This window comes from Amphiura filiformis, chromosome 13 (assembly GCF_039555335.1).
Source record: "Amphiura filiformis chromosome 13, Afil_fr2py, whole genome shotgun sequence".
Classification (NCBI taxonomy): domain Eukaryota; kingdom Metazoa; phylum Echinodermata; class Ophiuroidea; order Amphilepidida; family Amphiuridae; genus Amphiura; species Amphiura filiformis.
Window position 1 is genome coordinate 40,065,251 of NC_092640.1, and position 18,991 is coordinate 40,084,241.

Genomic DNA, 18,991 nt, shown 5'->3' on the forward strand with positions numbered 1-18,991 from the left:
GACCTACATTCAACACAGCAGGATTTGGCAGATATGCGGCAACAATTTTTGTCATTCCAAATTATCAGAAGATGAGTTTGACATTGTCAGCAATTGGATAACCAGCGGTTCGATATAACTGGTATAAAATTTCAGCATATACATTTTTCTCGGACGTAATTTTGTGAATACTATTTTGATAGCATATCGTTTCCAGTAATATTATAATGGCTGAGTTAGAAAGCGTTACAAAGGTAAGGGCATTTAGTTTACTGTATCATTTACCATGCTTGCTTAACATGCTTAAGGGTGTTGTGCTCCTTTCTTGTTTTTCCAAATGTGTGTTTTGTTTTGTTTGAGTATAAAAATAAAACGACCACGTCTGCCTGATAACTTCGTTCAATTGTTGCAGAACATAACGGTAATTATTATAATGTGCAATTATTTATGACTACGGCAGGAGTATTTCGTGATTCCAGCATGCTTTTCATGTTTCACTAGTATATCCACGAAAAAAGCGTATTCCCAAAATGTCAAAGTTGTTTCCTATTTTGCTTTGCGTGTTATGCATTATGTTGTCATAAGTTCCATAGGCCACCCCAGCAAACACAAAAACGTTTTTAATAAGTTATATTTTGGCTTTTGGTTTACATAAAAACGTTTTAATAACATTAAAATGTCGGGTTATATACAGGTCATGAAAAGGTCATGAAAACGTTTTGTATGAAAACACACTACAACAATATTTTTAAAATGTTTTCAAAAATGTTATTGTAAACTATTTTTGCAAACATTTTTTGCCAAATATTTTGTCAAAACATAAAAAACATTATGTTAAAATATTTGCACTCAGCAAACACAGAAATGTTCTTAAAATGTTTTTTCAAAACGTTTTAATAACATTTAAATGTCGGGTTATATAACGGTCATGAAAACGTTTTTAAAACGTTATTGCAAATATTTTGGGCAAACATTTTTCGCAAAATATTTTTTCAATCCCAAAATAACATTCTGTTTAGAATGTTTTGTACCAAGTTTTCAAAAATGTTTTTGGAATGTTATTAAAACGTTTTATACCCTGTATATAACCCGACATTTAAACGTTTTCTCTAAAACATTTTTTGTTTGATGAGCAGTAGATTATCAAAAAATGTATGGAAAAAAGTGAGTTTTTTTCTTGGAATTATACTATGAAAAACTTTGAAATGTTTTTTAATGTTATGAAAACGTTTTAAACCCTTAATATACCCTTTATATAACCCGACATTTAAACGTTTTCTGACAACCTTTTATAACCTTTTGCGAATGATGTCGAAAACGTTTTGTGTTTGCTGGGACTGTGTTGTATTTTCTCTGTAAATAATAGTAGAACATAAATATAGGGGCCTAAATTTGACGATTATTTTTGGCAAGCAAATTTTTTAGAAAGTGGACCTATCGGATGAGGCTGTGGATCACAAAACGCTCCTTTAACTATCTTCTAACATGATAAGGAACTTTTCTATAACTTTCCTTAGCATGCTAAGTACTAAACTAATTCCTTATAAAACATTTATATTGAGATATAGCGCACATAGATTCTTGAATTCTTGAACAAAATATCAAAATTTCAATAACAAAAAATAGAAAAATAACGAATTTAACATGCGTATCTTGTTTTTAGAAAAATAATATTGCAATTTCAATCTGCTAAAAACGTTATACTAGTAGTTTAATATACTGAAATAGGGCAATTTAATGTCCTATTTTAGAGGTTAAAAAACTGCAACTTTTGAGCTTAAAAGCTGAGTTTCAGAGTTGACAATGACATTGCGTATTTCAATAATTATATTATCAAATAGCCTCAAATCAGTCTTTTAGCAGGCGTGTAAGGGGCTATGCAATAATTATGTGTACGGGGCTGATTTTTTTCAAAAATGTCAGCCAAAACGATCGATTGCTCACCCCACCCTGATGTCGATTTTCCAAAAGCTCCTTGACTCGCATCAAAAAAATCCCCTCCCCAACCTGTCAAAAATGCTGACCGACCGACCGTTCGATCATTTGGTGGTGTATAAACATAGGCCTATAATAATAAGCTATAATAGTTCAGTTATGACCCCTGACTCTGTATGTATAACATACTCGACGGTGTTTGAATAGTAGGCCTATCCTAGACATATAGGCAAATATTATACCCTATTATATATTACTAAATATTATGTAATTACTAAAGGAATTTTGTTTGAGAAAAAATAGGAGGACTAATATTATGGCTAATGATATGCTTAATATATCAGCCGATTTTTTTTTCATTTGCTTGTTTAAATACAAATACTGACTTTATATAAATTTATCTTCCCATTTGAAAACCATCTGCATCCAGATACAGACTGATATTTGAACCCACGGTTTGAAAACGACGTAGTATTTCGTAAAATTCTTATTTCACAGAACGGAGTGGTCAATTAATTGTCAAAATTCAAAATGTATAATAGCTGTTTTATGCCTCATCCTCAACTACATCAACCATTTAGTTCTGTTTGGTTCGAGCATCAAAATATATATATTTAAAACCCAAAAAGTTTCCGACGAAACAGTTCTTATAGGGACACAATGCTGATAGACCATTTCTACAATTGGCACTTTCATGCAGTTGCTGGGATGAACATCAATATCAGTATCATAAAATAACTATTAATGATGTTCACCAATCGCTGACTGACTGGAAAGTGTCAATTATATTATAGGAATGGTATAGGCCTAAGCATGATAAGTGCACTGACAACTTTGAAAATTTTAAGAAGAATTTCAAGACCAATTATCATGATTATGATGACAGTTGATGTCGTCACGTATTTAAAGTAATTGTTGTGAGAATGTAAGGTTCAATAGAGTCATCAATCGCCATGCCAATTCCAAGAGCACTTTAACCCGTCCTTAAGGGATCTAAAATGAGCGTTTATTGCGTTTCGACAGTATTTTTTGTGGGACATGAGAGCACCTCAGACCTATCGGATTGCATTCTGAATACGAAGCATGTCTTTCTGATATCAAATAATTTTCATTTTTTGAAAATCACAATATAATACAAATTTTATGACAAATTATAAAAATGTGATATTTTTCAAATTTTTGATATATAACAGTCCTCGAAGTAAATTATATAAATCTAATGTTATATTCTTAAAATGTATGTAGCAGAGAGGAAAAGCCGACGGTCAATTGAAAATTTTGACCTTTCATATTGAAGATATGGATTTTTTCCCCAAAGACCTAATTTTTTTTGGTGTTTTGGGAAAAAAATCCATATCTTCAATACGAAAGGTCAAAATTTTCAATTGATCGTCGGCTTTTCATCCCACCTACATACACTTTAAGTATAAATCATCAGATTTCTAAAGTTTACTTCAAGTACTGTTAAATATCAAAAATATCAATTTTTAATGATTTGCCATAAATGTGTATTAAATTGCGAATTTCAAAAATCAAAATTATTTGATATCAGAATGACATTCTTCGTATTCAGAATGCAATTCGATATGTCTGATAATGCTCTGATGTCCCAAAATAAATACTGTCCAAACGTTCATACCCCAGCCCTTAACAGTTCCTTTTGTTATCATCAGGTTTTGTTATGGTTATTTAGGAATCTAGAAAATCAGAAATATTTTTACAATTTTGCCTCAAACGATTACGATTTTAGACCTTTTCCCAGACTAATTTAAAGTTCAGTTATCATAGTTATCTTGTTTATTTACATTGCGCGTTAGGACGAAATTGGCTGGCATTTAATTTCAACAATTTTTGACCTAGGCCCCAAGTTCAACCAAACTTTGTTTTTGAAGCTTTAATAAAATATTGGGCCAGGTAAAGTCAACGTTTTCTACAAACATGATATAGCATGACAATGAACTCTGCGCTTCTATTAATCATTTTCTTTTTAGTAAAATTCATCTCTTATTTTTTGACTAAAACTTGCTGATTTATTGACCTGGTATGCTATGGAACTTTTCCCATTTCACGGTCATTGGTATAAATGATGCGCTCAAATTGTATCAAATGCTGTGCTTCAGAACAGAACCGGCATACAGTTTACCAATCTTGATGTTATGTATTGCGTGCGTTTTACAGGCAAAACGCCAATAAGGGACCGTTCAATATTTGCTCCATGGTGGAATCCAAAAGAAATGGGGGGGGTAGGGGGGGTTGACCCGGGTTTTGAGGGGAATCTATTTTTTAAATGTGAATCATGAGGAGGAATGTTAAGTTTTAAATTGAGAAAATAGGGAAAACAAAGGGAAGCTGAAAACTTTGAGTTGACGCGAGGGGGAACGCATTTTCTTAAATTTCTTAAAAATGTCTTTAATTAAAAAATAAAATTAAATATTGGCGGTTCCCAACCAAAAAAGTATGAAAAACATATAAAATAGGCCTGGCAGTGTTCATGATATTTAGCGCAGGCCTACACTGTTAGAAATATTCCGTAATATGTTAATGTAAAATACCTGGCAGTTCTATTATCAACCTTTTCCTGTAAAACCGATGATATTTTAACGTAAAATTATTATATTTACGATATATTGCCGTAAAATATACGGCAGAATGCCCGTAATTTTTACGGTATAGGCTACCCGATTTTCCCGGGTTCTATAGTATTACCAATGGTTTTTTAGTTAAAATTACAGTAGCGCCGTAAATATACACGATAAATTATATGAAGTAGTCTTTAAACACAATCTGTCAAGACAAATACGGCTATTTCATATTTGAAAAATGTGAACGATACAACACATTACAAAACAATCAAATTTAACGATACTATAGGCTATAAGTAACATGCCTATTTGTAGAGAAATAGTAATTCAGTTTACGGTAATACCGTAAATTTTTACGGTTTGTGCATGCAGTAAATGATAAAAAAAACACGGTGATAAAGTGTATACACTACTTGTGCTATGTGCGAGTAGGGTATAGGCCTAATATAGAACAAATTTTTAATCACAAAAAAACATAATTATTGTTGTCTTGTAAACATATAATGAATATAATTATGTCGATTATATTCCTGGTTTATTTATATGCCCTATTTGATTATTATGACATCATTTTATTCAACATGTGAAATTATATTGGCCTAGGCTTCTATGCGCAACATTTTGAGGTATCTTCCACATGCATGGCACAAGAGGTGCTCCTGGAGCATAGCTTGTTTACCATTAAGCCTCTACATGTATACCGGATCATAACATTTTGAAGAAATATTAATTTTGCCTGACATATGCATATATTATAGGCCTACTGTTATTCCAAAAACTACGTTTCACCATAGATAGTGGTGACACTATGGCTTCTCATAATGTTGATGATTAAATATGAATTAAAAATTGCCTGACAATAAAAAAGATCATAAAACTCAGTTTTATATCGCCCTTTTTATATCCCGATGCTGTCGATGCACCCGGCAATTGCACACAGCGCAACACAATTTATTATATTGCTATGACAGTCTATAATGTGCTATTCCAGAAATTAATTGCTAAAGAAGACATGTAAGTTTGTATTTTGTACCATAATTGTTTTAGAATTCCCATAACAAAATTTAACCCCCCCCCCACCCAAAAAATAAAATGAGAATTCCCATTTTGACAAATAAATGATTAAAAAATTGCCAAAAGTTTTGGGAATTCCTAAAATAAAAAGGTGTCTTTTTCTTCGGAATTCCCATGTCTCTTTTAGGGTTGTGAAACTATTGACATTTTTTTTTTTTTTTGGAGGGGGGGGGGCGGGGATTCTCAGAGCAAAAATGGTGGAAAATTTTTTGAATCCCATGTCTTCTTTGGGGGGTGCCTTTAATTTCTGGAATAGCCCAATCATCATTGGATGCCGGGATTGGACATAGAAAATAATAATATATAATAATATTATAAACCTCAACTATAGTACTATTAGCAGTTATTAGCTATATAGGAGCCCTACATGTATATAGGCAAACCTAGTACAATAGCTTACAATGGCCACTGAACTCGATTTACAAACGAAAATGTGATCTTGAACTTGATCATTTTAATCCAGTATAGGGTCATGTTATGTTAACCCTATACTCCGTCAACATCTATAGGCTTAAGATTCCTTACATTTTTAAAATTGTATAGCTTTAAGGGACTGTTCAATATTTACACGGGGGATCGGAAAACTTTGGGGGTCTTATGGGGGAATCCGAAATTCCGAATTGTTTATTGGTACCGATTTTTAATTTTTGTTTGTTTAAAATTGAACATTTTTTTATTTGGTGCAAATTTCTTAAAGTTGGTCAAAATTAAAATTAAATGAAAAAAAAAGCGGTCGTATATAGTTTTTAAAAATTAATAAGAAATTTTTTGTTACGTTGACCGAAAAAAATCAGGGCAAATTTTTTTTAATTGTCTCCAAAATGAGCATTTTGGCCCAAATTTGACCTTACAGATGAATTCATCAAGTCTTTGCCATTCTAAAAATGTATACTTTTATATTCTTTAGACCAACAATTTAGCAGTTATGAGGCCCTAAAGTTTCTATAATTCTAGAGTTAAGACCACCCTTAAGGGCTGGGGTATGAACGTTTGGACAGTATTTATTGTGGGATATTAGAGCACATCAGACATATCGAATTGCATTCTGAATACGAAGAATGTCATTCTGATATCAAATAATTTTGATTTTTTGAAATTCGCAATTCAATACACATTTTATGGCAAATCATTAAAAATTGATATTTTTGATATTTAACAGTACTTGAAGTAAACTTTATAAATCTGATGATTTATACTTAAAGTGTATGTAGGTGGGATGAAAAGCCGACGATCAATTGAAAATTTTGACCTTTCGTATTGAAGATATGGATTTTTTTCCCAAACACGAAAAAAAATTAAGTCTTTTTGGGAAAAAAATCCATATCTTCAATATGAAAGGTCAAAATTTTCAATTGACCGTCGGCTTTTCCTCCCTACTACACTTTAAGAATATGTCATTAGATTTATATAATTTACTTCGAGGACTGTTATATATCAAAAATTTGAAAAATATCAAATTTTTATAATTTGTCATAAAATTTGTATTATATTGTGATTTTCAAAAATGAAAATTATTTGATATCAGAAAGACATGCTTCGTATTCAGAATGCAATTCGATAGGTCTGAGGTGCTCTAATGTCCCAAAAAAAATACTGTCGAAACCCAATAAACGCTCATTTTAGATCCCTTAAGTTTTAAATGGAGACAATTGGGAAAGCAGGAGGTATAAATCCGAAAATTGTGAGCGGGCTCAAGTAAGGGGAGAACACGATTTTTGTGTCAATTTTTGTTTTCATTTGTCACATCCCCTAGAGTAAATATTGAGCAGTCCGGAAGTACTGCCGAATCAGGCAGCATGTTGCCGAGTCAGGCAACACGGGCTTTGGTTACCCTTCCAAATTTGACAGACTAAGGACTAAATTGTTCATGGTGATTTTATAAAAGATTGGTGGAAATTTTACTTTGACACACATGTAAGTTGACAATTTTTCACCGGGCGAAAAAAAACCCACCGGGGAAAATAATTTGAATAACAAAACAATTTCTAACGGTTTTTTAAAAATTTGATTCAAATATGCAAATTAACTTTATTTTAACTAAAATTGATGAAAAAATACTACTAATTGTACATCCATTGATAATTTTATATATTTTACCTACTTCTTTATTCTAAACCAAGAAATAACGGTATATTTGAAATAGAGCATTGCATTGTGGGATACCATGCTGCCTGACTCGGCAACATGCTGCCTGATTCGACAGTATTTCCTGATCAGGCAGTGGGCGCATTGTATAATAGGCTTTACATGCGACATTATTCAGCTAAATTTCCCGAGTTTTTACTCGATAAAAAAAATCCTTTTAAAAGGAACGGGCGTACAATGGTAGGGTTGTTCATAAAATTTTGAAGTTCAATATTTTTAGCTGAAAGTTCTTTCATTTGAAAGAGAATTAAATTACCTAAACAATAAGGGGTCAGTCATGTTTCTAGTGCATATACTTTTGAAGTTACAGACAAAAATAGTGTCATCAAATTGCCCAAAATTTTGTGTGTGAAATTGTGACAGCAGGCACATGTACAATGTACACTACTGTATGTGACTCCAGATGACCTCCTATTCTTTACTGTAAGAAAGCTGTTTTGGATGGTCTTGATTTACACACAAATTGCTTTTGAGCTAAATCGAGTGTCCACTTGGTGGAACATGGATTGCACTATGTGATAGTTTATGAATCCAGTATCATGCCAGTTTCTACATAAGTCAACATCACTTAGGTTTTGGTTGTCAAAATTAATTTTTAGTGATTTTCTCCATTGAGCCCCACAGTAAAGCCATTTTTGGACCGTACATGCACATTCCACTTCCCTATGGACGAATAGCGCCACCTATAGTGTGTGATATGAGCTAGCCTAACAATGGGAACTTTGATGTGATGTGCTGAAATAACAAGTTGAAATGTAACCGTTTGGGTAACACTTACTTCTTTAAAACAATTGTAACATTAGCATAGTAAACAAAGAAAGTTTATGAAACGCAAGGCATAAATCTATGGTCATATAGTGAGCACGCGGGTGGCTTTGAAGTATTAATACGAAGTGTTTTGTTTCAGGCAACAAGTTACTTCAATTAATTAAGTATAACATCAACAATTTTTTTGAGTGTATGCATACAATGACACAAGACCTGTTATACTACCACAATTTTCAAACAAGAAGATTGAAGTTTCTGATCCACAGCTTATTCACGGTTTCAGGAGCAATCGCATTCAGGAGCAATCGCATTTCTTTTTCGTTTTCGTTTTCTTTTTTTTTAGTCAAGCAAAATATGATGATAATTTTTTTCATTTTTCAAAGATTATTTTCTCATATATGTTATTTACAAGCAATAGTAACATTATATATGAAACACGATCTTTATCCGTCGCATTGTCTTTTTTAAAGACAGTTTTTGTTTAACCTAATTTTTTCACTTGTATACTTCTTCCTCTGTACAAGCAAAATGATCTATGGTACAAGAATCTTTAAAGGTTTCACCTGTATGCCCATAGGCTGTCAGTAAATAAGACAAACATTGAATTGGACCTATATAGTTCCATCAGGTGGGAATTACTCTTCAGGTGGCAGAAAATATTGGTCCTAAAATGTTTCTGTTTCTTGAAAAATAAACATGATAAGAAAGAATAATGCGACAGTAAAATTGCTTTAACATAAATATTCAAAATAGTTCTCGTTCAGGCTAGAGGATTTATTGGAGTAGGAGCATTATAAATTGCGCACCGTTTTCGCGAACTTATTTTCATTGTTCAAATTATCACAAAAGTTTGAGGAATTATTGGTTATTTATTCAAACTTTCACAATCTTGTCATGCTGGTAAAGATCAAGAATTTAGTGGATTTGAAAACAAAGATGACATCTGACATTTTATGAAAGGGTTCACAAGAAAGGTTAAACTTTATAATATAAGGGGTTTGAGGAGATAAAGCCGGGCCAAAGATATCACACCACACCTAAAACTGTCGATTGCATGCCTTTGAATCGGGAAATGCGGGTATGATGCAACGTATTGGGGTAGGCCTATTTATACTAAATTTACTTCGTCCACACCATTTTCATGATTTTACTTCGTCCATTTTTATTTGTTCCTTTTTGTCCGTATAATTGAGTGCAATTGCCATTTGGGCCAAATTCCGCTCTAAATTTTCCGATTCCCCTTTTTCTCCATTTAACACTTAACATTCCTCCCTCACGGTTCAAGTAATAAATTTTCCCCTTCAGTAAAAACTTGCTACTTTCTTTACGTTATCAACATTTTTTGGTGGATGATGACTTAATAGGTTTACTCTTATTTTAAATATTTGCGGGGTAGACCTACTTAATACCCTAAAAATTTACCAAATTTTACCAAAAAAGAGTCCCAATTAAGAATCTGCACTTTTCATGACAATTGTGAAAAACACCTCATCTCTGAAGCAGTTTTCTGAATATTATACGACCTAAAGTTATACCAAAAAAAAGGCATCCCATCTCTCACTGCCCCACATCCCCGTACCCCCGGGGGCACTCAACTTTAGAAGTAACGGTATGTGCCTGTCAATATTCCGCCCCTAGCCTTATGACCCCTTTTTTTTCAAAATGTCATACCTGATGACCCCTTTTTTAGGTGCGACTACCCAATGACCCCCTCTTTTTCTAGAATTGTGTGTCTATTTTAATCCAAGCTAAATCCATACTAAGATTAAAAAGTCAATCTTATGCCCGGGATCTTACGGATTTTAATTTCAATCTATAAGATTAGTAAATGGTAATCTTTTTTACCAAAACTAATTACAAGACCTCTTCTACATTGAGGCTGGCTTTCCCTTTTAAAGGGAATTTTTATTATAGATTAGTTCAATTTTAATCTTTAATATACAAACTTGGATTTGTCCCTCATCGCAATCGAATAGATTAACTTTTTAATCTTAGGAATTTAAAGAGCTAGGCCTAGTAAAGTAGTCTCTGAGAAAGCGAAGGTCCTATTTAAGGGACAGATCGTTATTTACGGCGGGGGGGGGGGGGTAATGGGCGTTTTGGAAAAAATATCGACACAAATTTTTGCGTTCCCCCTTGCGTCCGCTCAAACTTTTCGCGTTCCCCCTTGTTTTCCAAATTTTGTCCATTTAAAACTTAACAACCCCCCCTGGTTCAACTAAGTTCCAGGTTTCCCCTCAAGACCCCCCAAAAATTTCGTGTTCCCCCATAAAATTTACCATACCCCCAGCCATAAATAACGATCGCTCCCTAAACGGGATAAGTAAAAATCCCGCGCGTGTCATGTATTCTCAGCGGCAGCTGAAAATAGAAACATAACAGTTGGAACTCGACCTTTCAAACGAGATGTTTATAATTTGTTCATGTTCAAATCGTAACTGTGTTGGGACTTATGTGCAAATGAAGCATAAAAACAAAACAAAAAAACAAAACAAAACAAAAAAACCCTGTAGCCTAAATCCCTAGCTCTAACACTAACTATAACACTTTCTAAACACGTTAAGGGATCTAAAATGAGCGTTTATTGCGTTTCGACAGTATTTTTTGTGGGACATGAGAGCACCTCAGACCTATCGAATTGCATTCTGAATACGAAGCATGTCTTTTTGATATCAAATAATTTTCATTTTTTGAAAATCACAATATAATACAAATTTTATGACAAATTATAAAAATTTGATATTTTTCAAATTTTTGATATATAACAGTCCTCGAAGTAAATTATATAAATCTAATGATATATTCTTAAAGTGTATGTAGCAGGCAGGAAAAGCCGACGGTCAATTGAAAATTTTGACCTTTCATATTGAAGATATGGATTTTTTCCCCAAAAGACCTAATTTTTTTGGTGTTTTGGGAAAAAAATCCATATCTTCAATACGAAAGGTCAAAATTTTCAATTGATCGTCGGCTTTTCATCCCACCTACATACACTTTAAGTATAAATCATGAGATTTATAAAGTTTACTTCAAGTACTGTAAAATATTAAAAATATCAATTTTTTATTATTTGCCATAAAATGTGTATTAAATTGCGAATTTTAAAAATCAAAATTATTTGATATCAGAATGACATTCTTCGTATTCAGAATGCAATTCGATATGTCTGATGTGCTCTAATGTCCCAAAATAAATACTGTCCAAACGTTCATACCCCAGCCCTTAAGCGTGTAGCCAAATTGTTGTTATTTTCTACATGTACCTTTTCAGAAAAAATTAATGTTTCATATTTTAAAACCTATTCTTTTACACTTCTCAAATCTAAAATAAAATCAACACCGTTCGTTTGGTTTTAAAGTTATCGCATTTGGAATTTGTATCTAAACGCGGAACGCATCCTAAACACTTATACCTCGTCCTAAACACTCTTATTGCTACCGTTTTGCTAAGGGTTGTGTTTAAATATTAAATATCAACCTCAGGCTAAACACCATGGGGTGATTTTAAGGGTCCCCGTTTTTGGGGCCCCCGTTTTAGGGTCCCCGTTTTATACAGCTGTAGCGTTTTTTAAACATATAAACACGTTTCAAACATATTAAAGTGTTTAGGAATAACTGAAAATATTTGTTTTTCATAGTTTTAGGAAACGATTGCTATTTTGAGAACTACTCCTAAACATCACAAATCAAAAATAAAAACCTGACAATATCATTCTGAGTTTTGAAATAATCACACTGTGAAGTTACGACTTAGTAGATGGCAAATATTATGTTTAATGCTATCTTCAGTAGATGACAAATATTAAGTTTAATGCTATCTTCAGTAGATAGCAAGGACCCTTTTTTTTCTCTCTATCTTATTATAAAGACCGATGAGTGTCCAAATCTCGCCAATATATTCACCATGGCGTCATGATTACATCAATTTTAGCTTCTTATATAATTGTCCAACATACAAAACGTTGGTGTTCTGTTCCCGTTTTTCGGGTTCCCGTTTTACAGATTACCCTGTGTCAATTTTTAAAACGGGGATCCCAAAAACGGTAACCCCCTAGAAATTTGTTAGTAGCTTTGTGGGGTAATTTTAAGGGGTCACCGTTTTGGGGGTCCCAGGTTTACAGATTACTCAGGTCAATCTGTAAAACGGGGACCCCCTAGAAATTTGTGAGTAGCTTTATGGGGTAATTTTAAGGGGTCCCCGTTTTGGGGTCCCCGTTTTCGGGATCCCCGTTTTCTAGAACGTAAACACAAAAGTGTATAAACCAAAATGGTTCCTTTTCAGTGGTATAACCTTCAATCATAGCGCCAAATTTGACCTCAAGTTGAAAAGCATGAGTTTGTGTACCCAACATACTCAAAGGTCATTCTATGCATTTACAAGCGATTGGGGTTAGTTAACTGTGTCCTTGAAGGTGATGCTAGAGATCCTATAATCTAATCCAGCTCCAGTGACACCTCATTAATTTCTCAGGACCTTGGATGTACTGAAATAGGTATTAGCATTTTACTTTTTGAAAATCAATAATAACAGGGCTGTACAGTAGTGCGTGCTCCTCCATAAACATAGACCTAATCCTACCCAGGACAATATACATGGTGTGTCACTGGAATTGGAACAGATAATAGTGATCATGGTGATATTGCAATCAGTTCCAAAGTATCTTGATTATCCCAATTATTCGGAAGCAATTATTATTGGAGGGATAATAATACATGATATAAGCCGACTCAGCAAGCCTTACCGTCGAAATGTCATCGCATGTTAAACATCGGCTTCATTTACGATAATGTTAACTTAGCTCTTAGGGGCTGTGCAATAATTATGTGTACCCCTGGGGATGATCTGCAAATCGCTTGCCCGTCTCCCCTCCCGTTGGCCAAAAAAATCTTTGCCCCCCCCCCCTTGACACATACCATATTTTTGGGAAACCAAATTCTAAACTTTAAAATTTGTCTTATCTGAACTGTGATGCGAGCATCTAGCTAGCAGTCAATTTTCCGCATCTGAACGTTTTCCTATAACGTTTTCTTCTACACCTTTTTAGTGCGTATAGGCCTACAGCCTGTCTCAAAAAAAAGTTGTGCAAGTGAAAAGCGCCCAATTAGAAAATACCGTTGTGACATGATGCATACATCAACGTCAAGTGCGTAGTTTTAGCTCTCAAATGCCGTTTGTTCTGTTCAATTTGCTGTGATATTACCCTTTCGTTGTTAATTAAACATATCTCGAGATTAAAACAAGCGTAATTTTAGTTTCCAGAATTTTGCCTTAAAACTTGGTTAAAGTCATGAGAGTGTTTGTAACGTGTTCGTGTAATATCTTGGCTAGCCGTCATCTAATTTGCATAGTTGCATAATTCATGAGCTAATGTGATATTATTCTTTATCCCATACAGACGGACGAAGGGAATGGAAGTGGTCTGTCACCTGCAGTATCAGAAGGAGACGTTAATTTAAACAAATCACGTGATCCAATTGTAGTAGAAGTACAACAACATAAAAGAAAAGGTACACAAACACCCCACTTACGTGTATGACCGGGGACAAAAAATCGGTAAAAGAGGACAGACATTTTTAATATCAAATCGTGGACCCAATCGGTCTCGGTTTGCAAGAAAGGAAAAAACAAACAAAAACAACAAGAAGACATTTTTGCGTGACAAAACCAAGTGAATTTTTACTCACTACAATATTTCGTCCTTCACTTCGAAGGACTTCATCAGGTATGACATGTGGATCAGATGACCATATCGGTCATACCTGATGAAGTCCTCCGAAGTGAAGGACGAAATATTGTAGTGAGTAAAAATTCACTTGGTTTTGTCACGCAAAAATGTCTTCTTGTTTATTTAATCAACAAACCTGATGAACTTATTCAACGAAACAAAAACAAATTCCCAACAAACAAGCATAGACCAAGATAGTACTATAGCAAGAGAGGAACAACACTACCAAAAGTCCCCGCTTGCAAAATAATTACTGTTTTCAGTTTATAATCTTGTAATGATCAAATCCTTTATGTTGCAGGTATTGAAAGGACGCCATGTGACTGCCAGTCTGTCTCTCTTATAGTTGGAATTGTACTAGTAGCTCTTGTGACCATCTCAGTAATAGCCGTTATCTTAATATGTAAGTTATTCACAGCTGATTCAGATCTCTTTATACAAATCACGAAGTATATGACGGATAACTACTTCGCATCAGTTTTTAAATCCAGAAACGAAAAACGTACTTTTTCCTTTGTGCATTATTTCCCATTATAAATCAATACATACATCACTTATTGATATAAAATATAGCTCATTTTGACATAAAGTGCAGTATGCCTAGGCCCTATTGTAGGCTAATTGGAGATTCAAACATTGTTTTGTCAATAGGGCCTACACTTTCAAAAATGTGAAAAAAAACACCCCACAGCATTTATATTAATTATGGGTCGTAAAATAATAGTGATCCCAAAACCCTGTCCGAACCTTATGACATTGTGAGAAATATTTCGGCTCACTGGGTAATAATATTAATGTTCTATAAAGATAATTCGATGCAAATGTAGAGAAATCGCTATTAGGAATTACAGGGGCTACTCTAGGACAGAATTAGTGTTGCCAAATATTCCTACGGTTAACGGTTGTTACAAGTTCCATGTTTAAATTATTTCTATTTTATTTTCAAAGCATAAAAATATCCGCCAACAAAAACATAAACCGATTAAAGTGTATTATCTTTATTACCATAAAATTATAGCATATTTAATATCATTTTGATATCATTTTCCAACACGCAGATCTTGACGATTCAAGTTCCCCCGAAGTCTCGGGTATCGAAGTCGGTGGGACAACTCTTCCTGATACTGCGCATGACCAACCTTAAACTCTAAGGCGGTGATGCACAGCCGATGCCATCCTTCCTAGTTATCGGACCTACCTCTTTTTAATAACAAGAAGGACCTTTGCCAAAGTGTACTCTCAGACTGGCAACCAAGACTATTTTAGCATGGATCATAATAGACTTGCTGCAGATAATATAAAACTGTAGATGATGGAGGACCTAATAATGACGGCCACAAGCCCGATTTCAAGGGCCTCCTTGTCATGGCATCGGAATGCAGATGTCAACCTATAACAAGAAGGTCAGGGCAAGAAGGAAACTTGACACAGTGTTAATATACAAACGTCTTTGATTCTTTGAAACATTACAAAGTCTTTTTCACATTTGATTTTATTCTTTCATACTTGACTCATAAGTCTTTGATTTTCAATTCTTATACACATTCTTTGATTAATTTTTATTCAGAATGGCAACTAAATACGAGGGAAGGTCAAGACCTAGATTCGGCCTCAGATCAGAAAGGCCATGGAGGCATGGCCACATGGATTTAACCCTAGAACTTGTACCACCCCCAAGATATTTTACTCGTCATAAAAAAACGCACGCATTTACGCCCAAACGACCAAAGCTGATCGTATATCCATCCTTTGCGCTCAATTTATAAGATTTTTACTCCAGCACCTTACCTGGGACAGGACCGGCCATCAAAGATGGCCATAGAAGGGGAGAGGGGAGGTTCAGGTGAGGCACGCCATTTGTTTCTACAGAAAAATCAATGCTTTTTATTTCGGAGTCACATTTTAGTCAAGTTTTAGCCATTTAACTGAAAAAAAACCCCTTGCAGTGTAGCCTGCTTTTCTTAAGAGCTAGTGAATTTTTACTTGTTAGTTAGGCTAGGTTGAAATTGTCATTTCCTTTTATATTGAAGAGAAAATTGGATGAAATTTTGCCGAAATCAATTTTTGCCTTATATTATTGTACATAGCCAGAATTTCCCCAATTTTGTGGAGAATGTTTGTACTTATTTTGGTATCACTGGATAGAGGAGACCCATAGCTATACACTGGTAACAAATATAACGGTATATGACGTTTATAATTAAAAATTAGGGGTGCACCCGGCACCCCCCTTCGTAGTCCGTGTTAAAAAATACGGTATGGCTAAGAAGTTCTAGGGTTAAAATTATACAAAACTACATGTAGGCCTACCTATAAATATGGTCAGTTTATTAGGATTGAAAGACAGTGATGAACTCTGTTGCATTAAGCTTACGTTTAGACCTATTTAGGTCTATTTTTACTTTGAAGCTAATGAGGGGGCTATAGTCTCTCCGTGAGGAAAGAGGCCTTGAACACATTAGTTATAGACGAATCCAACGAGCCAAGTGATGGTCAGAATTGTGTTGGCCATGACTGGGTCCCCGGAGCACCAACCTGGTGTTGTGACTGCCCAATTGGGTTGATTAAAGCCGCTTAAAATATGTGTTATGTTGTATTGTGTTGTAAACTTTCATGATTCTATTGTCTACGTGTAACACGGGTGATGAAATGCAGTTTAAAATCCCCGCCGAGGACGCATCATTTCATATTTTAGATGGGATATATCCGACGGAACCCAGCTATGGCTGGCATTGAGGTGTAGGAATGCGTGAAATTGGATTCGTCTATAGGGACACCGTCTCATGTCTTATTCATATCTTAATTTGTATAACTTTTGTGACATCAAGAAATGAATGGCACATTTTATAAAATGTCCAATTTTAAATAGTGTTTCTCCGTTTTAAAACGCAAAATTCAGTGAAAAAATAAACGTTCTGTAAAAAAAAGTTTTGCCCTTTTTTGTTTGGAAAAAAAAAAATATGTTTCTCCATTTTAAGGGCAATTTTGTGAAAAGTTTGGGAAAAAAACCCCAAGAAAAATTCAGTTATTCATGCTGTAAAAAGACAGGAGCGTCCAGCAATTTGCTGAAAGGAAATATTTCAAACAGCGTACCAATAGATAAGAGTTAGACCAAAAGAGTGAGTACTTGTGTACTCCAAAACGGGTGCAAATCACTCCTAAAAGAGTAAATTTTACTCCCAAAGAGTGAAATTTCATTCTTTCAAGTTACCATTTAAAGGACCCCCTCCCCCTAAAAAGAGTTGTCCCTTATGATGGGTCCTGAAACATGTTAAAGAGTGGACATTTTACTCTTTTGGAGGGAAATTCACTCTTTGGGAGTAAAATTCACTTCATTGGAGGAAATTCACTCTTTTGGAGCGACTGAATTCACTCATTTTTTAACATTTAGCATGTTAACATGGTTAACATGGTTAAGGGAATGCAGTCCGTAAATAAGATCACTTCAAACGTTTCTCTCAAATAAACACAAATTCATAAAAACTAAGATCATGCGCGTATTTTTTTGGGGGGGCTTTCGGGCGGCAAGGGGCGGCAAGAAGAATTATTAATGAAAAAGGACGGAATTTATGGAAAACTAATGTAACTATACCTTTTTGGTCGCCAGCAAATATGTGGTGCAATACCTCTAATTCTGTGATATTAAAAAATGTTGAGAAATTTTTATCCAACCCCCCAAAAAAAAACCCAAAACAAACCCAAATCCCACCCCACCCCACTTTTTAGATTCTTGAGGTCATCCTGGATGGAAACACATTGGGTCAACCTTTTCGAGCTGTTGCTGCAGGGGATGGCACAATTTACATTTTCTATAGCCCCGGGGGTAGGAGCTGCCACGATACGCCAGATGTTTATACATTCAAATACCTATTATAGTTTTGATTATTATATTCTTTGTAGAAGTGATGAAATAGTGAAGTGATGAACTACCATAGTTTCAAACACTTTTGGAATATGGCGCCCTGCACTAGTACATTCATGCGGTACCTCTGCATTGAACCATAAATGTTAAAAAGCAGGGATAAATACCTGGATCGTAATTCTATAGAACATTCATATCATGTTGATCACTCGCACCTGTAAGATTAGTATCTTTAAAAAACCGGTATTGTATTCAATCTATGATTGCAGACATACACATGTGATGAGTGCAACCTGTTTGTAGTGCAGCGCGATATATTCAAAAATTGTTTGAACCTATTGCTACACTCTTAAATTTATTTTACGCAGTGTGGGGAGTAAAGCGTGTTGAGTAATAAGTTGAGTAAAGATTAAGACAAAGTGCAAAACACGAATTTCCGTATAACCTCTCGTCCGAGCAAAGGCGTGAAAATCATGTTGAGTTAACCCGATTATTACATCACTTCTACAGCGAATATCGTCGGTAGAACTCAACACTGCACTGACGTAAGTGCACTTTATAGCATAACTTTACAGGAGAAACAAATATCTGTTTTACTAATTTATTTCTATTCTGAAAATCACTTGAATTAAAAAAGATATTTTACTTTAATAATAAAAGTAAGGTAAGGTAAAGGAGACGACCTGTATAAACAGTGATCGGAATGCCCATCTCTCTTTCATTGGCGATTGGACCAGACTCCTCCATGTAATATTGCTATATGGGGATTGCTACACCTCCTCCATAGCGAGTCTGTTTCCTTCCCAGCATTTAAGAATGCCGGTACCCATTTATACACCTGGGTGGAGTGGAGTATAAATCGAGATAAAGTGCCTTACTCAAGGGCACAACACGATGGCGTCGCTGGGGCTCGAACCAGCA

At 34.6% G+C, this 18,991-nt stretch overlaps 1 protein-coding gene across 1 annotated transcript; it reads left to right on the forward strand.

Moving 5' to 3' along the window:
• The first annotated feature begins 1 nt into the window (after position 1).
• On the forward strand, positions 2–16,792 carry LOC140168340 (uncharacterized). The gene is made up of 4 exons (XM_072191711.1): positions 2–233; positions 13,879–13,990; positions 14,510–14,611; positions 15,267–16,792. The coding sequence occupies exons 1-4, from the start codon at positions 207–209 to the stop codon at positions 15,350–15,352; spliced, it is 327 nt and encodes a 108-aa protein (XP_072047812.1). The 5' UTR covers positions 2–206; the 3' UTR covers positions 15,353–16,792.
• Positions 16,793–18,991: the final 2,199 nt, after the last annotated feature.